The following is a 21,033-nucleotide window of genomic DNA, read 5'->3' on the forward strand; positions in this document are numbered from 1 at the left end:
ATGACATAGTACGCTACAGAACTGATTTGCTTACTTACTGATTCATCGACTTAGAATAATACTAATTATAATAAAAGTTATGACAAATAGTTACGCTATAGTTTACTGAAATAAAATAAAGAACTTTTATGTCGAAGACGTATCATTTAAATATATCGAAATTGAAGATTAGGAAAAAGATTATTTGACGAAAAATGTATTGGTTTTAATTAGTAATCTTTTCCAGTTTTGAACAGTAAGAAGACCTCACGTGGGCTCTGTTAATTTATCAGTTCATTCATTTGTAAACCAGTGACAAAAACTAAACATTAAAAATAGGCAGAAACACAATAGCATAATAGCTAACACGTGTAATCTAGTCTGATTACTCATAATCTAGTGCAGCCTGCCACAGTCGCTTGACACACGCCCATGCAGACGGCCGTACTGTAGTCGGATTGACCTCAAATGCTCCCTGATACCAGACTAGAGCTCAGCAACTCTGCACCTCGACCTATTGTGTGTTTAGAGCTATGACATTTATTTCCTGCTTATCTGAACGTTAGGCAGCATTGCCCCCTCTGGTGGCAGACATTAGAAACCAGAGAGGGCTGTAAACGCCCCCCCCCCCCCCCCACCCACGCACACACACCTCCCCAAACTGTTTTTCACTCCTTCTAAACACATTCTGTCCTTCACATTTGTGATTCAGGCCCTGATGATTTTCTATTGTGTAACAAATCATCTCCCTCTCAAATTCTTGTCTGGTGTGGTGGGCCTGACATCCCGTCCTAGAATGACTCTAGTGTCTGCACTCCACACGAACATTTGATTAGACGCTGGACTCAGGGAGATGGCTGCCGTTGAACTTTAATGTGCAGCATGAAGCAAGGAGGTGGACAGGTGGGTGTAGATACCAAAGGACCAATCACAGCTGATCAGCAGGTCAGTACTTATTTGCAACAAAGCTGGACGAGTCCTGATTTTGATCTTTCGGTTGCTGAGCAGCAGCCCCTTCTCAATCCCAGCATGGTAAGAGATTTCCCTGCTATCAGGTTTCACAGTGGAGGAGATTATCCAATTCCATTCTGAATATTATATCTATTATCCTGGGAAGATTTGTTGATGGAGATGTGATGATACATGTGTTTTATTTCTTCTTAGACGACCTACACAGATAAGGGCGAGAAGGTAAGATGAAAGCTTCTTCTGGAATATGATGTTGTGCAGTTCTGTACAGTCATGGACAGTTGAGAGACAGTGTGTGTGTGTGTGTGTGTGTGGCGGGGGGGGGGGTAAAGTTAAAAGTCAAGATCTTGTTTACCACTGTACTTATCAGTTTATTCTACATTTCCATTTTAGCCTAAAAGAGGGAAGTTTGTTAAGTTTCATCACCTCACCTTCTGGGTCGGCAATGCCAAACAGGTCAGTATCCAAACACGGACTTAAGTCAAAACTTGTGAGTGTAAAGTCAGATAAATCAAGGATCGATATCAGGGGACGTGGAATCAATCACTGAGACACTGTGATAACTGCTTTGCTTCCGGTCGGTGTGTGAATGATCATAATCAACACTTTTGCCCCCAGAGGATCTTCATCGGGATGAATGAGCGCACTCATGTGGAAGGGCTGTGTCCATCTACCAGTTCAAAAAAAGGGGGGTGGGGGTGTCATAACCACAAAAAACAAAACAAACAAACAAAAAACAGTTGGAAGGAGGAAAAACAATGAAATGCGACTTGATACTAATAATAATGTATAAAATGAACAAAAAAACAGGTAGGAAGACTGATGATGCTCTGATAGTTTCAAATTGTGATTATTTTGACTGATATTTCAATCATTAATCATTCATATTTTTCACAGAAATTGAAGGAATCGATAGCTTTGTGATGTATTATTGACATTTTGAATGAAAAACGGATGGAAAGGGATCTTAAAGGGATCTGTGGCCAGCAGACAGGGTTCCTTAAGTGTGTACTGTACCATTTGCGTGCTGGGATATTTCAGCAGGATCATCATACCTTATTTAGAATGCTGTTGGGATCCACATTCAACCTTTAGTAGTTGCACCCCCTACATTTTCAAAATATTGCTCAATCCTGTCATATACAGCCAATTAACTATTAATTATAGTTTCTGGGAATTGCAGATTCTGTCCTATTGGTCCAAAACCCTTTCCTATTCATTTGTTCTTAGCATACTGTAGTTTAGAGCTGAAACAACAGATCAGTTTGGTGATTCAACCATAAGTTAACCTAGAGAAAATGAAGGTATCTTTCTAACTGATTGGTCGGTTTCAGTTATTTTCATTTTCAATTGTGCACTTGTTGACATTGTAGAACGTTAAGACACCCTGCTTTTCTTTGCGCTAACTAAAAAAAAAAGTTCTCGAATTGTTTGGACATTCAAAGATGTTGCCTTTCTGACTGGAACCCATAAACTGATAACTAGCAAAGCAGTTGAATCAGTACTGAAAATAACCATCGTTTGCTGCCATTATAAATGTGTACATTTTAACATGATATGGGTCAAGTGGAGAGAAACGTACAGTTTGTGGTCCAGCATCCAGCAAACAGGAAGGACTGAAGAACACACGGCCAGTTGTTGTTGTTGTTGTTGTTGTTGTTGATGTTGTTGTTGTTGGCAGGTGAACTCTTCACCTTGTCGATATCCATCAGAGCTTCACCGTATAAACAGTCTGGTTACATCTGCAGGCGTCGTCGTACTACTGCGACAAGATGGGCTTCGAGTCTTTTGCCTATAAAGGCTTGGAGACGGGAAGCCGAGAGGTGGTGTCTCATGCCATCAGGCAGGATAAGGTACGCTGATCACACTCTACAGTCAAGGAATCAGTGCCAACGAAGTGTGTCAGTTCACCGTACATCCACATTCTTTCACCTCACAGATCATTTTTGTGTTTGAATCCGCACTAAATCCTGGGAATGAAGGTAAACTTCCTTTCTAAAAAAAACAAAAAAAACAAAAAAAACCCTGAGAAGCCATAAAAGATGATACAGCAAAGCTGAACATGGTTTTATCTCCTCTCAGAAATGGGGGAACACTTGATGAAGCACGGAGACGGCGTCAAAGACATCGCTTTCCAAGTGGAGGACTGTGACTTCTTAATCAAGGTAGCAACGGGTAGACAGACTTGAGGTCATGCGTAGCAACACCACGTCCTGGACCCGCAGTCTTCCAGGGACACTACAGCATCTGAACACCTGATCCAGGTTTCTCAACCCTCTCAGTTAGTGGATGAATGATGGTGGCGCAAACAGAGATAAGAAGGACACATAAGCATCACATCCTGAATGCAAGCAAAGTGGGATACACAGTCACTGATAGGGAGGGCTTCTCTCTCATGAGAGTTGCTGGATCTGATAATCGCAGGACATTCATAATCCCAAGAAATCCATCTTTCGTACATTTCCATTTATTTTCCGGTAACTGAAACTAAAACACACTGCCTAACACCAACCCAACAGAACCGTCCCTTCCCAGCTTCGTGTTTTACAAAATTCTTTTCTTACAATATTTTTTCAGATTCCTTTACAACTCTAAATTAACTATAGCTATAGCTTTTGGATTTTTCTAATCATTTTTGTTTTTCTAAATTCATTGTTGATGTATTTTTGTTGTGTTTGGAAACCACGGATTATAATTTGTAATGTTATGTAATTTGTTTAAATAAAATCAGATAGAAAATTAGAATCCACCTGACTCCAACCCTGACCTTAAACATCGGCATCTCGTCGAATGAGGGCAGGTTTGTTGAGCCCAACTGCACATGCCGGTCCATTTTGCCCATCTTAAGTTTGGTTTGGGTCCCTGAAAGTAGCTTAAGTCATGCATTACACAGACACGTGTAGACACAGACTAATCTGAGCTAAGGTCAGACGGGAGGTTTGTCCAAACAAAGATACAGAACCATCATTGACTTTCCACAGTGTACTTTCACACACGTCCGACTTCACCGTTCAATGGGTAGATATTCTTTGTTCAGCCACAAGGGGGCTTCCTGGAGCCTTCTTCAAAGTTGCATGCTCCTGCTTAGCCCCATAACAGCAGCCTTCCTGTGACAGACAGCCAGAGAGCGAGGAGCTGCAATCGTGAAGGAGCCCTGGGTGGAGCAGGACAGCCACGGGATGGTCAAGTATGCTGTGGTTCAGACGGTACGCCAAGAGTGACGCACGTTTGAAAGCCCCATGTAAATACACATATGAAACTGGAGATGAATAAGAGTTATGTCAATGTTTTGTCCTCAGTATGGAGATACGACACACACACTCATTGAGCACCTCGAACCCTACAAAGGTCTGTTCTTGCCTGGCTACAAAGAGCCTCTGTTTAGGGATCCGCTGTTAGCCAAACTGTGAGTACAAAATAAATCTTCCTCTGTTTTGAATTGAATCTGTTCAAACATTTCTTGAAAAATCGGATTGAATCTTAATTGAAATCTCTCTAGTTGTTTGTTTCAGAGCCACCGATTTCATTATCTCCCCCAGATTTAAGTGTCACTGCCCTCAAATGGAAAAGTACTCCCACAAGGTTTTTTTTCTTCTTTTCCCCGCAGTCCGACGGTAGGTTTGAACTTCATCGATCACATTGTGGGAAACCAGCCAGATGACCAAATGGTGCCAATTTCAGACTGGTAGGACACCTGATGAAGCGCACGTACACACCGGTAGGGTGGGTGCTGTGGACACACAGTCCAAAAGGACGAGTAAACACTGTGCAGGCTGGCAGTCACTCCACCTCTGGGACAGTACAAGCTTTTATTAATAAGCCCAGAGATATTTACAGTACAAAACATCAACAGATAACATCCTCAAACAGACAAATAAATAAGCGAACTTGGAGTCAAACTGCATGTTTAGCATCTGTCATGTGGAGTATACATGGAGGTCTGTGTAGGTTCTCATTCATCCAGGTCATCGTAGATCGAAGCGAAGTAAAATATATAGTATGTATATAGTATACATGGAGGTTTCTCCTGGGGCCTCCAACCCTGACCAGCCCCACCCAGCCCAAAGCCAGTGGCATGCAACCTCCTGCATATGGTCAGTCATTGAATTTAAGGGGGTTTTCTCCTGTTGCTGATGTGGACTAACAAAATCAGCCGCCCTCAGGGTCCGACCTCATTGCCCGACTCTGGGGTTTTGGATCAAAGGTTGATTACAGAAGGACTGCAGTAGTAAGGAGGGATCTGTGGAGACGCAGCCGGTCACTAGCTGCCTGCTTCTGTTCGAACGAGAAGCTTCACCCATCTTTCACCCTCCACCTCTACTGTGTTAATGAGGCAACTCAGGACAGAGCCGGTCTTCTGTTCAGCGCCCCCCACCCGCACCCCCAGTCCCTGTACACTGGGTGTGCTCTGACCTCTGACCTCTGGTCTATCGTCAGTCTAGTCTATTCCTCAGATAAACTCCCAGGTCCTTTAATATTTCTCCATGATGCATCTCTGTCCTTTGGAGGTGGTTCCTCTGGCACCGGTCCACACAGTCCTGGGTCACCCCTCTCTATTATGATGAGACCGATGGACCAGATGTACCGCGATCCTGTAGATATTCAAACATTGGCCCCAGTACAACATTACTGGTCTGCAACCCTTCCAGAACAGTCCACAGTATAATTCATTAGGGTGGCACATTCATTTACATGTCATGGATTTTATATAAATGAGGAACAATACGGGTGGGGGACCCCGGAGGAAGCACTAATCACTGATCCAGTCAATTTAAGGGCACTCAGAGACCAAAAACCTCCACCATGGTGAACATGTGTACTTGCAGTTAGCTTGGACTGTTAGCGCATGATAAGAGGTAATGACCTCATTATCTCGAGATGGTTGTTATCTTATTACAAGGACACCACAACAACGTGTTTAAACGAGACAATTGTCTTATTATAATGAATAAGTTGACCCATTATGAGGAGATAAAGCAAAATTAAAAAAAAAAAATCTCATGATGATAAAATAACAATGTGATCAGGCCTTTCTCAGCCCCCGTAGTTAGGAGAACCGCTAGCGGAAGAGTGGAGTCGTCATGTGGCTTCGAAAAAAAAAAAAAAAATCCAAATAAGGTACGATTTGTTATTCCAGCTTATCACCAGTTTTCCTGATTGTAATCTCTAAATTCCAGGTATCAGAGGTGTTTGATGTTCCATCGGTTTTGGTCAATAGACGACAAGCAGATCCACACGCAGTACAGCGCACTGAGGTCCATTGTGGTGACCAACTACGAGGAGACCATTAAGATGCCCATCAACGAGCCTGCGCTTGGAAAGAAGAAGTCACAGATCCAGGTGTGCTGCTGCTCATTTTATCACCACGACGCCTTCAGAGGGTAAAAGAACAAGAAAAATCTTAAAAATACCGACTTCATGAGAAAAAAAGAAAAAAAAAACCCTCAGTGATACAGACATAAACCATCATATGTGTAAGATAAACATTCAAAATTTTGACATTCCAATTCTGAGGTTAGGAAGTTAAAAAAAGTTCTGATTGTGATACGAACCAACATTGTGAGAGAAGTTCGAATAATGGGATGGAATATTTGCAGGAAATAATTCAAAGAGCACCCGATAAGCTACATGTCGCTACCTCGGTCGCGCCAGTTGTGCTCTTGCTCCGCCAAAGCTGTTTCCTTTTCGAGGTGCGTTTATTTCGTAGGATCCCATGTGACCCAGGAAGTCGCTACAGTCCCGTTTAAATTCCTCGCCATCCATCCATTCGTGTGCCGAGCTGAGCAGAACTCACAGCAGAAATACTACTACTTTCTTGGGTGTTGACCTTTTTTTTTCCTCGTGATTATGATTTTTTTTTTAATCTTCTGATTTTGACATAATCATCACCTGAATGTTGTTGTTTTTTTTTCACACAACAATTTATAATTTTGGGTTTTTGTTTTTTGGAAATGAGCTTCAGTTCATGTGTCGCTAAAACCCTAAAATAATATTTACCTAGTTTCATGAAAAAATGTCAGATAGAGAAACAAAAAAAAAAAAACTTCTTGGGGATCCTTGTGTCCGAATTGTATTGAGCCCGCACTTGTGACTCCGCACAGGAATACGTGGATTACAACGGGGGGCCGGGAGTTCAGCACATCGCCCTCAACACGTCAAACATCATTCAAACTGTGAGTTTCCCGCCTTTTGGATCATCGTTAAAATTCCGTGTGATGCCGCAGACTTCACTTCTCTGCACGCTCTTCCAAAATGTACAAGTGAAAGCATGTTTGAGAGCCAGCCTTCCTCTGTTTTAAAACAGATCGTCAACCTGCGTGCCCGAGGGATGGAGTTCCTCTCAGCGCCTGACACGTATTATGCCACCCTGCGGGAGAAACTCAAAAGCGCCAAGATCAAGGTGAAGGAGGACCTCAACCGTTTACAGGTGAGAAGACATATTATTTGTGTTAAATCACTTATAGCCTTTTTGCTGTTTTACTACGATATAAACAAACCCTGTTTTCTTAGGAACTGAAAATCTTAGTGGATTTCGACGACAAGGGCTACCTCCTCCAGATCTTCACCAAACCTGTGCAGGACAGACCCACCCTCTTCTTGGAGGTCATTCAGAGGCACAATCACTTTGTAAGTGACGGTTTGGGCTTTTTACTGGTATTACTGGTAATTTCTTTACCTGTATATAAGCTGCACCTCCTCCACCCTTAAGACGGAGCAGTCTGAACACCTGTTTACCATTCCCACCCACTGTGAACAGTATAACACTGGGCCACTTGTAAAAGCTCAGTAAATCAATCACAGACACAGATTAAAAGGCTCTGTGCTTCACAGCGAGTGGGATCTTTGGATTGGGTTGCACCCTGTGGCACTCCATTTAGCACACCTTGCACCCGTTCCGCTTGTCCGAACAGGCGTGTCTTGTCACTCTCCGGCGTTTCACCGAGACTGCAGATGTGGATACAATGCATGAAAGTGAGAACCTGAACCCGGGAAAAGAATCTCCCAGAGCGACTATCAACACTTGATCTTTTGATTAGCTATGAAAATATTTACACGATTCATCTACGAGCTTCAGGGGAGTGCGGCTCCCTGTCAGAGTGCACTGGATGTTTAAACCCTCACAGGGGAATATTCATCTTCAATTTTTGATCCACCATCAAAGCGTTTAACACCCTGAATAGTGTTTTTTTTTCTTTTCGAGAAGATCCCCAAAGCCATAACAAATGTCACAGAAGAAGGCAGATCTTTGGGCAATTACACATCTGTGTGTGTGTCTCCAGGGCTTCGGGGCAGGAAACTTCAAGTCTCTCTTTGAGGCTATTGAGAAGGACCAAGACGCTCGCGGGAACCTGACGGTGCTGACACCCAAAGGGCAGGCCGAAGCCTTCTACTGATCCTCCGACGGCTGCCAAACCACACTCAGAATGTTATAAACGGCTGTGCATTTCAGAGGCGATCAACAACACTCAGCACATCTACAGAATATCAAACACATGTACGGAGTGTTAAGTATCTCGGTGTGTGACAAGCAGCGACTGTTATCAGATATGCTTGAAGCAGTTAGATCGCATGCTGCATGGCTAAATAAAGAAAGTCATGTTCATACAGACTGGCATGTGTGTTTGGGAAACAGGGTTCCAAATATTAAAGGAATGACTCTGGCGAACACTGTTTTGTTTCCTTTGAAAGATTCAGATGAGAAGAACAATACATTTTTCAAATCAAATGAAACCAGCAGCTCCTTCATCTGTAAATGCATCTGTTGGATGAAAATCTTGAATCCTTTTTTTTCAAGATATCAACAAGAAGAGAACATTCTATTTCTCGTTTTTCTCATCGTATTTTTGTCGAGCGCAGATCCTGTATCCGTAGCGCAAACCTTTAGTAATTACGGTGACACCTTATATTTAAAGGTGCGATGAAGGCGACAACATATCAGACTGCTGTCTTCAGATTTATAACTCAGAAACAAAACATAATACATTCATACGTACGTAGTTCAAATTCATTTCCATCCTATCATCTTACCCGTTGGTTGCGGTTGTGAGGGAACACGCAGAAAATGCGTTTGCGTGGCGCATTGCTGAAATGTTTTTATCCTACATAATGCATTTGCGGGCTTGCTCTTGCAGAGAAGCACACACACAACAGGTGGCAGGCAGCTCAGCTAGCAGGACACACGTATCACAAGATATGTTGTGCTATCAAAGGAGGAACCACAGAATTCTTAGAGCCAGGTGTAAAAGCAGGGAGAAGAATCCAGTCCGTCCCCCCCCCCCCCAAAAGCGGCCTCTCAAAGGGTGTTATTTTTCATTCGACATCCATTTCAGTTTGTTTATGGATTAAAAACGCAAGACAAACGCTGTTAATTTATGTTAAATTGAACGTTTAGAGAGGCGGTCCATGGTGCAATCTGTTGAATGATAAACTAAGCTAAGCTAAGCTAGCTTATTACACATTATTGCTTATTATACAGCGCAACATATCCAAATGTGAGACTGATATCAGTCTCCCAACACCTGACAAGCGAAAAAAGTATTTCTCTAAATGTTAAAAGCCATTTCCATTTTTATCTCAATGTTTCTTCATTTCTTAATATTTATAGCGTCTAAAGACCATCACCGCGTCAGTTAGCCCTCCAAGCTAGCGATCGCGTTCAGCTCCCATTGTTGTGAGCTAGAGTCAAAACAACCGGGCTCCCAACACCAGAAGCATTATAGAATTCGATGCCACAAATATTTAGAAAGAAAGAAGGTAAATGTTTTTTTGAGGGGGGGGGGGGTCTTTGCCATATACAGCAAGGACATTCAAAATAACTTTATTTTCTTTTAACACAGACCCTTTCCACAGGACATTAGGACTTAACATAGCATACACACAAACATGACACAATCCCCCCTCTGTCGCCCTGGCTCGTACCACAGCTTTTACTTTAACTGTACTCATAATCCCTTGATCTAACAGGTGAGTTACACTTTCTTTCTTTTTATTGTCTCTGTAGATACGGGAAAATCACACGGCTGATTTTTGGAGGTGAACTTGGAGAAAAGGTCCATGATGCAACAGTGCCCCCTTACTTTTGTCGCTGCTCTCCCCTCCATGTTATCCACGATAGCCTGTTCCAAGTTACTCAAATCCCACCTGACATTTACTGGCCCCTGAAAATCGTCAATGGCACTTTTCAGTCTTTACACTCACAACTGGAGTTTACAGGGCATGGAAGACAACTGTGCAATGGTGAAAAGCAGAGACGCCGGATCAAATACAGAATGAATACAAATGTATGTTTGGGGAAGAGGACAAAACTCAGTGGTCCAGAGCACTGAGGTGCTAGAATGAATATAAATATGGAATGTTTGACCTGGAGGGGCAGCATGGCTGGGAGGGAGAGTGGCCGTCTAGCAACCAAAGAGTCGCTGGTTAGATCCTCACTTCCCCCGGTGACCATGTCCATGTAACCTTGAGCAAGATACTGAACCCTTCATTGCTCCTGATGGCCCTGTGACACAGAACCCTGCCTCTCGCCCAATTTCAGTTGGGCCGCTCCAGCCCCCCCCCCCCCTTACAATGTTTGGGATTATTTACTGCATTTTATATTTAGAATAAATAATAAACATGGAAGGTGCAGAGGATGTACAGTTTAACTGTACTGCTCAGGGGTTGTTCCTGAAACTGTAGACCGATTTAAGTGTGAGCTATTAAAAACTATTATAAAAACTCAGTATATAGTGAAATGGAAACATCCCACGATTCTTTTACCAGAATTAACTTGTGTCTTCTTTTCTGATTTCCCTTTTTTGGTGGAAAAGAGGCAAAAGACAGAAAGAAACAAACAAAACAGACTAAAGTGGCAATTTTCAATACTTTGAAAAGAGTGCAGGTCTGTTTTATCAGTGGCATTGGACGACGTCCCGGCAGGAAAATGGAGTCAGCACAGAGGTTTTATTTCAAAATAATTTATTTGCATATAATTGGAATGAAGACAGGTTGATACATCTGTGATGGCACTGGTTAGTTTCCATACAGAAACACTGGGTCTATACAGAAACCACACTTTCAAACCTGGACAAAATGGATAAATATATTAGTAAATAAATATATTAGTGACATGTCACTATATTGAAATGTTCTATTATATATAAAATACAACACTATTTCATTTCTGCTTTTGTTGTTCTCTTTTTTGTACACAAAGTATCCAAAATATACTGACATATATCCCTTGACGTTTGGAGGGATTCTTTTTTCACTCTATTAGAAAAGGCAGTTTCAGCTCATTATTCTTGTAAAACACAACAAAACAAACATAGAAAGACACAAAGAGGAAGTACAGGATGAAATCAATGACAGGATTTGGGCTCGTCTCAAATTAATACTACAAGTTTTATTACTTTATATATGTATATATATATATATATATATATATATATATATATATATATATATATATATATATATGTATGTATGTATGTATGTATGATCTGGTTCAGCCAAAGTGTTGCTTATAATTCAGTCATTTCCATTGCAGTCTAAAGACAAAAACAACAGACAAGGAAACCCTGACACTTCAGCGGGAGGATTGTGTTGACACATTCCTAGCGAGGTATGAGGGATTGCATTGACACATTTCTGCATGATTGTCCATTGAGTCTAAAATTGAATTCAAACTATTCTTTTCATTCAAAGTACACTTCAGGAAAGGCTAAAAAAATAAAATAAAATGGTGCACCGCATACTTTTATTGGCCTCTTTGGTTGTTCGTGTAAGAGCTTGTTGGGAGGCTTCCGATTTGGGACGAATGTTTGAATGAACAAGGCACATATGAGGCTTCAGGTTAAGTGCTACTGGTTATATTGCAATACTCACAAGCTTGTCAGCTATTTGCACCAAACTGTATCTGCAGTCCGACTGCTAGCATAAATCGTTTCACATTTTCACTGAGCCTTTCAGGGAAAGTCCACACTAAAACAGGATTCCTGTTCCTCTGATCTCAGATGATTTAGATGTGAGCGTGCCTGTGGTTAAACTGAAAAAAGACGCCATCTTTGATAGAATGATGGTATTAAGTGGATAGAAACACAGTTTGTGTCTGACATCCTGCCAAGGAGGCTAAACAAGAGCAGAGGGGAGAAAAACAATAATTTAAATCATGATGGATGATTATATGTTGTCAGAAAGTAAAAGAATTTATATTAGGCAATATTTGAAGTCTGATTTTAGGTGGCTCTTCCTTCAAGTGCTGTAAACTCAAAACATAGGAATTGGCAAAGCAGACTGACCACGACAAAGGATTTTTCATGGATTTGGATATCATTACTGTGACTGAAAAGAATTCTTCCAGTGTTTGATGGTTCCTGAGCTATTTCTCAGGCTCTTCCTCTTACAGTTTGGAAGCGTTCGTAAGCATACCCTGCTTTCATGAGATGGGGGTAAAGGCAACAGCTGGTGCTGGGGACTGCAAAGGTCGACCTCACATGGCTTTACTCCAATCAGATTATTAAAAAGGCAACGTGTCTTCAGTATGGCTGCAATATCGAACAATTTCGTCGAGCTTCAGTTGCTGGAAGACAATGGTGGGGTGGGGGTGGGGGGTGGGGCAAAATATGACATCAGGCACAATCATGAAGCAGTGAAGATGGCTGTCGTTCCTCTGAAGCTGAAGCCCACAGGGGCGCTCAACAGCACTGAGGTCAAACATGACCACTGGCAAGAGACATGACAAGAAAAATACGATAGCTTGTAATGACAACCACATACTTCAGTCAAACTGGTTCATTTTGAAAGGTGAAAATAAAAACAAAAAACAAACAAAAAAAAAACCCCGTACTTACAGAAAATTATCCAAAACACAAACATGATGAAAAGAGCTGCCATTCTTGAAATCTTGAAAACAAAGGCCCATGCAAGGCTCAGCAACCTCAGTGAATGCTCATAGTTTGATGGGCTGAAAATCAACCTCTGTTTGGACAGGTCGCACTGCCGAGAGGATTTTTTTTTTTCTACTTTCTGGGAGCTACATGGTTGTGACAAAAATGATCACTACAGCAGTACCTGTAAAAGACCCCATGTGTGAGGCATGTTAAGAAACCTGAGCTGAGGTAGGCTGGAGAGAAAAGTTTTTCTCAGCTGAGACGGGACTCAGCGAAGGAAAACGAAGATCACGCGAGTGAAAGTAAGTACCTCTAAGATAAATCAAGTTCTTTTGAAACAGAGTGAGCGCCAGACAAATGGAGTCTCACTTCATGAGGGTTCACACCCAAAGCAAGAACCATTGATAAGGAGCTTAGGGATTTGATGATGTCAGTAATGAATCCTCCTTCTATAACTGAAAAGGAGATACACACCGTTTGTGGCGGGAATAATTTCCCCAGAATCTCCCTTTCTTTTAACATTCAATACACGTTAACATGATGAAGAATGTATCCAGGATATCCTAAAAATTTGGCATGATTTAACACAAATACAAGTATTGGGGCCATCCTACATCATGACTTTAAATCAAAATGTTGTCCAAACATCATCCCAAAGAAGTAAGAGGGCATTTGAATCCCAGGGGCTGCTGGGTAATCGTCTGAACAAAGGCATTTCTGGTGGAATTATGTGGAAGACATGAAAGCAACAGCCAATGAGAGGCTTGTCCATTCTGGCTCCTGTGTAGCAGCGTGATATTGGGGATGCAAAAAGTTCACACACCAGACTCCTCTTCTGATCCTGCAGACACAAAAAGCCTCAGGTCACCTTCAGGTTAGAAACATTCAGCAGATTACCAAAACAATCTGAAATGATTCACAAAATTGAATTCAACTCCCAAAACTAAACTTTTTAGCAATAAAAAAACCACTTAGGTTGTGTTACTGAAATAGAGAGGAGACACTCACCCTGATTGTGGTATATAGTTTGGCAGTATAAACAAATGTCTGTGTTCCGGTCAGCCGCTGGGCTGTGGGGGAACCTGCAGGCAGGCCTGTCCATAGAGGTTCCAGGTCCCAGGAGCTGAGGCTCTGAGCGGGCCTGCTGCACCCGCTTCTGCCACACAACATGAGCCCCAGCACAGCAAGGCCAGTCATCCATACCTCCAGAGTCCAGGATGAGAGGTACAGGGAGCAAGGGCGGGCGCAGCTCAGGGGGGGAGCAGCAGAAGCCGAGGCCCTGGCCATAGTGGATGTGGACGCTACGGTCATCCTGCCGATCCAGGCTCTGATGGAAGCGAACAGAGGGGCCATCAAGGACATGGCCCCCAACTCGCCCAAGGGGACCTGAAGGGTGCGCATGTCCCTGATGGCAGCAGTGGGTCTGCAGCTGTAAGGGGATAGGGGACACCAGGACAGAGGATCCTGAAGAGCTGCTAGGGTCGTGATCCCGACTTTCTGTCCCAGGGTTGAGTCGCTCTGTGGGGTCTGGTTTTGGGCACTGGCAGGGGCTGTGCTTGGGAGGGCATACAGGTGAGTCTTTGTCCGGGACAAGGGCAACAGGTGCAGCTGCAGCAGCAGCCGCCCCCTGCTCCTCATCGGAAGCTTTGCTTGGACCCTGGCTGTGATCTCCGTCCTCATAGTGGTGGTGTCTGTGGCGGTGGTAGTGGATGTGGCTAAACACAGTCTGTGGCTGTTCCTCTGAGCAGCCCACTTTGTTCACCACCGAATCTAGAGATCTGGGCCGGGCCTGAGCCCCCGCCTCAAGACTGTTCCTGCGGGGGGTGCGCCCAGAGCCTGGCCCATAATACACAAAGGGATCATAGTCACTACTCAGTGAGCTGCGGAACGTGGACCAGCTGCCGTAAACCCCCTGCAGGGACACATCAGTACAGTTGAGTACCGAGTCACTGGAGGAGCCATGGCACGGTCCTGAGCTGGAGTCACTCGCTGGCCCATCAGCCAAGTATCCACTGCGGTCTGTGTGGTAGCTGCCGCCAGAGCAGCTGCCCTCATCAAGCCGACTGTGGGCTGGTGCTCCACGTGGCTGTGGTGTGACAGAGGTCGCGTGGTGCACCCTGGAGCTGGATGCGCTGCGCTGAGCCGGACATGATGAGCGATAGTTGAGGCAGGACCGACGTGGGGTGTAGTGGTGGGTGGAAGTCCTGCAGTTTCCTCCAGTCCTGTGGGGCCTCCCTGGACCCTCTGCAGGATGGTGGTACCCACAGGAGGAGCAAAGAGGCCTGCTGCTGAGGAAACGTAGAGTTTGAGTGTCCATGGAAGAAGAGCCATTATAGTGGCCAACAGTGGGATAGGGGCCTGAGGGTCCACGAGGGTAGTGGGGCCTCATAGAGAAAGGGATGGCGTGCTGAGGGAAGGGGTGGTTACGTGGACTACTGTAGGGCTGAGGGTGCAGGAAGCCTTGCTCTTGACTTTGCTGAAGTCTGTTCCTCTGGGGCAGCCTCTCGGTCCCTGTGGACCACAGCAGAAGTCAGAATATACAGAATACTTCAGGACTGTAGTTCTTACATCTATGATAAACCTATAATCAAAACACATTTACAAGGCTTAAAAACCTCAGATAAATACAATTTATTTTCAGAATGGACCAAAATGTATTCAATTAAAAGCTTTATAACATCTCCTAATTCTCACATAAACATTTAATCTTGGGGTTTCATTGAATGTGCTGATGAAATGAGTGATAATCGAAAGATTCCAGAGACGAACTCCCTAAAACTTAACTGGAAATGTGCTTGTCCTCACCCATGATGTTGTGCATGCAGAGAGGACAGGTGCGGTGCTGCAGCAGCCAGGGATCAACACAGTCTTTATGGAACTCATGAGCACAGGAGATGATCCTCAGATGCTTGGATCAAGAAGGGAGAGGGGTATAAACAACTGCCGAAGGCATTTTAAGTTGCTGCTTTAAAGTTCTCCTAGTCTTACCTGACCATCCTGGAACTCCTCCAGGCAAATAGCACACACTGGACTAGAGTTGGAGCTGCTGGCAGAGCCCCAGGCTCCACGGTGGCGCTGTGTGCCTGAGCAGCCCTGGGAGATGTAGGTTTTGGTCTCCAGTCGACTAATGGCCCGCATGGTTTGCTGATGGACAGAGTCCTGCACACATGAGGGGGAGGGTTAGGCGAACCTTTCCCTTGTTCCATGCTGAGGCACACTGTCCCTCCTCCCCACTCCCAGGGTGGCCTGCGCTCACACTGCTCCAGGCCTGATGGTCTGCCCAGGTTCCTGTCATCACTTAGATCTGATATTTGATTATGAATCCAGCAAGTTAGGATTTATTTCAAAATTATATTGTGGGATCATCGACTCCCTTATCGGGCTCTGCTGTACACAGTGTCACACACTAACCGAAAGTTGACACAGGTTTGTGCCCCAAACCGTAGTTTTGCTATTTGAATAAAATTGAAGACACACAGTACAGAAATATTCTCACGTCTCACTGCACAACAATCTTTCACGCTCTATCTGCCAGAGTCTGCTCTCTTGTTGAGCTATCACACACTGATCACACCAGTCACTAGAGGAACTGGACTTCTGAGGTACTTGGGGAGGAAATGGCTCGTCTGGTATGAGTAGGCTCTGAGCGTCACATCTCAATCAGCATTGTTGCTGTTACTCACCCAGGTTCTGTTGGACCTGCACTTGTAGCGGAAAGCGAAGATGAGGACAATGGTCAGGATTGCCAGGATGATGGTGAGAAGGATACCTACATCATAATGTGGCTGAAAAAAAGAGAGAAGTATGATGGGTTTTTTTGTTTATTTGGGGGGGGGGGGGCGACTACTAAGATTATTTAAACTTCAACATTTTCAATCCAAAATCTGTCAATAAAAGGAAAATCATAGCCGGATTGTTGAGCAAAAATGACGATCTAAATCGGTGAAATTTTCTTTAGAATGACTTTGAGTTTTATACATTCCATGTCTCAGTGGTGCAGTGGTCAGCACTGTCTCCTCACAGCAAGAAGGTTCTGGGTTCAAGCCCCGGCTCCAGCACAGGATCTTTCTGTGTGGAGTCTGCATGTTCTCCCTGTTCCTGTGTGGGTTCTCTCTGGTACTCCAGCTTCCTCCCACAGTCCAAAGACATCAAGAGGGGACGAGGCTGATTGATACTCTAAATTGACTGTAGGTGTGACTGTGAGTGTGAATGGTTGTCTGTCTCTATGTGTTGGCCCTGTGATGGACTGGTGACCTGTCCAGGGTGAACCCCGCCTCTCGCCTGAAAGCTGCTGGAATAGGCTTCACCCCCCTGTGACCCTTAACAGCATAAGCGGAAGAAAATGGATGGATGGATGGATGGATGGATAGATATTCCACATCTCTCTCCCATCCTCTTCTCTCTACGCTGGCTAGCCCATCTACATGCAGTTCAAACTAATACACACTGATGTATTTCACACACAGCTTCAAGTGAACTCTAAGCTAATATGATGAATGAACTTAGCCAAACATTCACACAACTTCCTCAATGTTCTGCTACTTTTCGGAGGGCCCCCCTTCCGGATAGCGAGAGGAAAGAAAGAGATGTGCATGTGTGTGTGTGTGTGTGTGTGCGTACATCAAGTGTGTGTGTGTGTGTCTATGTGCTCACCCATTTATCCTGCTCCACCAAAACCTCGATACGAACTTTAGCTTCCTCGTTCTTGTTGACCAAACCCATCAACTCCTCAGCATCCTCTGCCTCCACCAGCACGACTGGACGGGGAAGGGAGTCTGTTTCTCGCAGCTGTGTGGATCCATGCAGAAATGTGAGTGTGACAAAATGACCAACATGTGTGTGCTTTTACATGATGTGTACTCACCTCAGCAGCAGCATTGGCATCATCACTGACATCAAATATAACGGCCTGAGCTCCTTTATCCAGTGCCATGCGAGCCTGAAGAAAAGAATACAGAGAGAAGGTGGTTGAAAACATAAAGTTTAAGGAAATATTCTTTTCTGTCATGAGGTGCTTCACATGGTCACCAAGCGCAGTCTTGCAACAGAAACTGTGCCACCATCAGAGGCTTGTGACACAGTGGACAGTTGTTAAACATCACTAGGTGGCAGTCATGGAATGAACATCTCTCCTCACAGCACAGAGCAAAGCACAACTGCTGCTTTTCCACCTGACTGTGTGAAAGTAGGGAGTCTCAAGGCCACAGCCGTACAAATGCGCTGCCCGGCCCAGACCTTTATCTCACGTTGGAGACAAAAGAAATACTGGAGGATATTTGGAGATGGAGCGGAAAGAATGAATGCAATTTTCATAGAGGACCTAACATGTGAGCCTAGTTTGATGGTCATAATGGTTTAATATGCAGCTCCCACAGGTGGGACGTGGACAGACAGAGCCTGCGCATGAACACTGAGAACAGACTCCAGTGAGTTTAGGTCCGCCTGGCCTCCAGCACTTCAAATATTGAAATGAGCTATGATCATATACAGAATTCATACATTTTGAATTTCTTAATGAGGGGGAGACAGTAATAATCAGAGGTTTTTCACAGGGTCCCTTGCTAGTACATCTTAACTGTTTGATGGCAATAAGAGTTTGTGACCTAATATAGGAAAAAGCTTTTAGAGACAAACTGTTCCAGAGTCAATTTTCCTAACTTCAGATAGGAAATTTGACATAGGCAACAAAACACCAATACATCTGAAACACCGTTTCACTTATTCACCTCCTAGTTTAAGCTCCAGGTGCAACTGTTCCACTGAGGGGCTCCTGAGCGGCTGTATTTCTCCACACTTGCTACCACCATTTTGTACATTTCAGTTAGAAAACAGATTGGGTTAAGAAATAGAAAACTAAAAGTGAAAAACTCTAGTTCCCAAGACGTTGATAGCTTGTTGGCTTGAGCGTTTAGGATTTTCTTGATAAAATAAACAAGATAAGATATGAATCATGAAGATGTCTTTGTAGTGCTAAATTTGGAAAAATCCTTTCTTAAACTCTTATCGTAAGATTTACAACCCGGGGTTAGTAAAATATTATTCAATAAATCAGACAAACATATTCATTTTAAATGTGACTGCAGGGGATCTTCAACAGCAAAGAGCACAATCCCCGTCTGTGTTCTGTTACATGGTTGCTGGATTCAAGCTCTTTTTTTTTTTTTTTTTGCAAACCTGTTCACAAACAGCTGCTTGTTTACACATCTTCAGCTGTTAATGCTCCACTATGTTCACCAGCTACTCGCTAACTATGTCTGTTTGGCGTTTAGTGCTGAGCAGGTAGCACACAGTAGCTGCTGCAGCCAAGAATGACACTAAGAGAGAAGTGAGAGTCAACCAGAGTAGTGACGTTGCTGCTGGACAGCCAAACAAGTCTCTGGGTTCATCACTGATGGCAGCACTTCTGGCACCAATCGTGGTTATTTGATTATTCAAAAAAGCAAACAAACAAACAAGCAAAAAAAAACAACCATATCTCTTATAAATACTTTCACCATCCGCCAAAGTCAGAAAACCCTTGAGGGTGGCATACCTCTAATAAATGTCATCAAATGTACTTTTCTCCAAAATTCAACAGAACAAGGGCTGTGAATAACATTCCTTAAAAAAAACAACAATTTTGCGGGACTTACGGAATATTTTGATTTTAAAATCATGAGGGTGACTAGTTTCCTAACTGGGCGGTGTGATTTCATGCAGCAACTCAAAAGCCCCACTGTAACGTCAGTCAACAAAACAAAATGTTTGTGATTTGAAAAGGAACTGCTGCTACTCATCATGGACAACTTTGTAAGAGAACATAAGGAGGTTTACTTTTGGACCAACCAAGATCTCAAAATCTGTTTGATGACTTGTGATGGAGGTATGCTAACACTTTCCATCCATTGCCACTCACCTTGCTAAGCCAGCGAGGTCTCTGTGTGTATGTCCCAAAAAGTATCTGTTTCTTCACCAGGACTGAGTCATACCATAACCAACTGTTACAACCTTTCATTTCATAAATATCATGCCACAAAAGGTACATTTAAATTATTTTTACATTTCCTTTTGCTAGTGTTTGCATCAACACTTGATTTCTTTAGACTAGATGCTGATGTGAGTTGTTGCTAAAAAGATGTACTTCATGTTCGAAATTTCATGTCGCCACTGGTAACGTCAACACAACCATGGAATTCTTTGATACAGTTTTTAAACTATATGATCCAGCTACTCTCCCACCGTAGCCAAAAATAAGGGTTTAGGCACAGCTCTAAACATTGTTTGTGTTCTACAAAAGCTCCGAAAAGCTCTAGCAGGCATCAACAGAAGACAGCGAGAAAACAAATAGCAGCCTTTTCATCAATAACTCATCACACGCTCTCAAGCGCCTGGCATCTGCCAACACTGACTGAGGAGGAGACACCAGTTTAAACACCTAATTACCTTGGTTAAGCACAACACTAAGCAGCGATACCTAGCCTCATACACACACTCACACACATAACAACAGTTCAGGTAAAAACATCACTCAGTCGATCCATTAATCAAGTTAATGAGAAACCTCTTTGGCGGGGTGGCGGCGTTGAACTCAGATCACTTTTTAACACTTCAAAAAGAGAAAGTTAATACGTGACGAAGTAGAAACAGACATTTCCTCTGTTTACACAAGATGTCAGAATCTTACCGCTGCTGCGCTGATGCCCTCAAAGCACACACAAAATAAGCACCGTGTTCACTAAATCCCAATGCACATAGCTGTTAGTCCCACAGAACCACCAGCGGTATTCAAAGACCATCGTATCGGCGGTCAGAAAGAGGTCAAATAAAAAATTAACGTAACCCCTTTAATCTGGCTTCTGGTGCAGCAGACTTTGCCCTGTTTGATCAGAACAGTAATTGTAGTACATGCATGGGCCTAAATGGGGTGCGGTCACATGGAGGAAGGAAGAAAGAAAGAAAGAAAGAAAATAGCAAAAAAAGCTGGATCTTTGACAGGTGGGAATCTGCTTTACCTGGGGTTCAAAAGTTCCCCTCTGAGCCCATACATCCTCTAATCATGGTAATAAACGCAGCGAGGCCAGCGCTTGTGGTCCAGCGCGCGCAGACAGACACGAGACGTTTCAAATAACCTCCTACAGCTCCCGACTGAGTGAGTCAAGAATATATGATAATATATTCCTCAAACTGCTGCTGCGGTCTTATTATATCTGAGTATTAGTGTGGTAGCCATCACATA

At 43.6% G+C, this 21,033-nt stretch overlaps 2 protein-coding genes across 4 annotated transcripts in view; one reads left to right on the top strand and one right to left on the bottom strand.

Moving 5' to 3' along the window:
• Positions 1–846: 846 nt before the first annotated feature.
• Positions 847–10,234, top strand: hpda (4-hydroxyphenylpyruvate dioxygenase a). 2 transcript variants are annotated; one of them, XR_015119446.1, is made up of 15 exons: positions 847–1,011; positions 1,144–1,170; positions 1,342–1,404; positions 2,697–2,801; positions 2,888–2,930; positions 3,031–3,113; positions 4,065–4,154; positions 4,248–4,354; positions 4,556–4,633; positions 6,126–6,288; positions 7,050–7,121; positions 7,253–7,375; positions 7,459–7,575; positions 8,229–8,443; positions 9,950–10,234. XR_015119446.1 is itself a non-coding variant. In XM_086226127.1 (14 exons), exons 1-14 carry the CDS (start codon positions 853–855, stop codon positions 8,340–8,342), a joined length of 1,344 nt encoding a protein of 447 aa, XP_086082253.1. In that variant the 5' UTR covers positions 847–852; the 3' UTR covers positions 8,343–8,614. The 2 variants fall into 2 exon arrangements, 1 of the variants encoding a protein (XP_086082253.1); XM_086226127.1 differs by lacking the exon at positions 9,950–10,234 and having other exon boundaries at positions 8,229–8,614.
• A 683-nt stretch (positions 10,235–10,917) lies between these two features.
• The window catches only part of rnf43 (ring finger protein 43), an 85,368-nt gene continuing 75,252 nt past the window's right edge, over positions 10,918–21,033 (bottom strand). Inside the window, exons 3-9 of one of the 2 annotated variants that reach the window (XM_086226126.1) lie at positions 17,683–17,757; positions 17,472–17,606; positions 16,502–16,603; positions 15,807–15,977; positions 15,624–15,726; positions 13,827–15,329; positions 10,918–13,659 (exon numbers count right to left, since the gene is read on the bottom strand). In XM_086226126.1, the coding sequence (XP_086082252.1) occupies positions 13,634–13,659; positions 13,827–15,329; positions 15,624–15,726; positions 15,807–15,977; positions 16,502–16,603; positions 17,472–17,606; positions 17,683–17,757 (2,115 nt within the window). In that variant the 3' untranslated portion in view covers positions 10,918–13,633. Of the gene's footprint in view, positions 13,660–13,826; positions 15,330–15,602; positions 15,727–15,806; positions 15,978–16,501; positions 16,604–17,471; positions 17,607–17,682; positions 17,758–21,033 lie in introns of both variants that reach the window. The other variant, XM_086226125.1, reaches the window with a different exon arrangement.

Source organism: Aulostomus chinensis, chromosome 15 (assembly GCF_037954235.1).
Source record: "Aulostomus chinensis isolate RoL2024-O1b breed Wild chromosome 15, RoL_Achi_v1.0, whole genome shotgun sequence".
Taxonomy (NCBI): Eukaryota; Metazoa; Chordata; class Actinopteri; order Syngnathiformes; family Aulostomidae; genus Aulostomus; species Aulostomus chinensis.

Coding starts and splice junctions, on each gene's coding strand:
- hpda (XM_086226127.1), top strand. CDS start 853: ATGTGCAGCATGAAGCAAGGAGGTGGACAGGTGGGTGTAGATACCAAA. Junction 1,171..1,341: donor ACACAGATAAGGGCGAGAAG/GTAAGATGAAAG, acceptor TTTCCATTTTAG/CCTAAAAGAGGGAAGTTTGT. Junction 7,576..8,228: donor TTCAGAGGCACAATCACTTT/GTAAGTGACGGT, acceptor GTGTGTCTCCAG/GGCTTCGGGGCAGGAAACTT.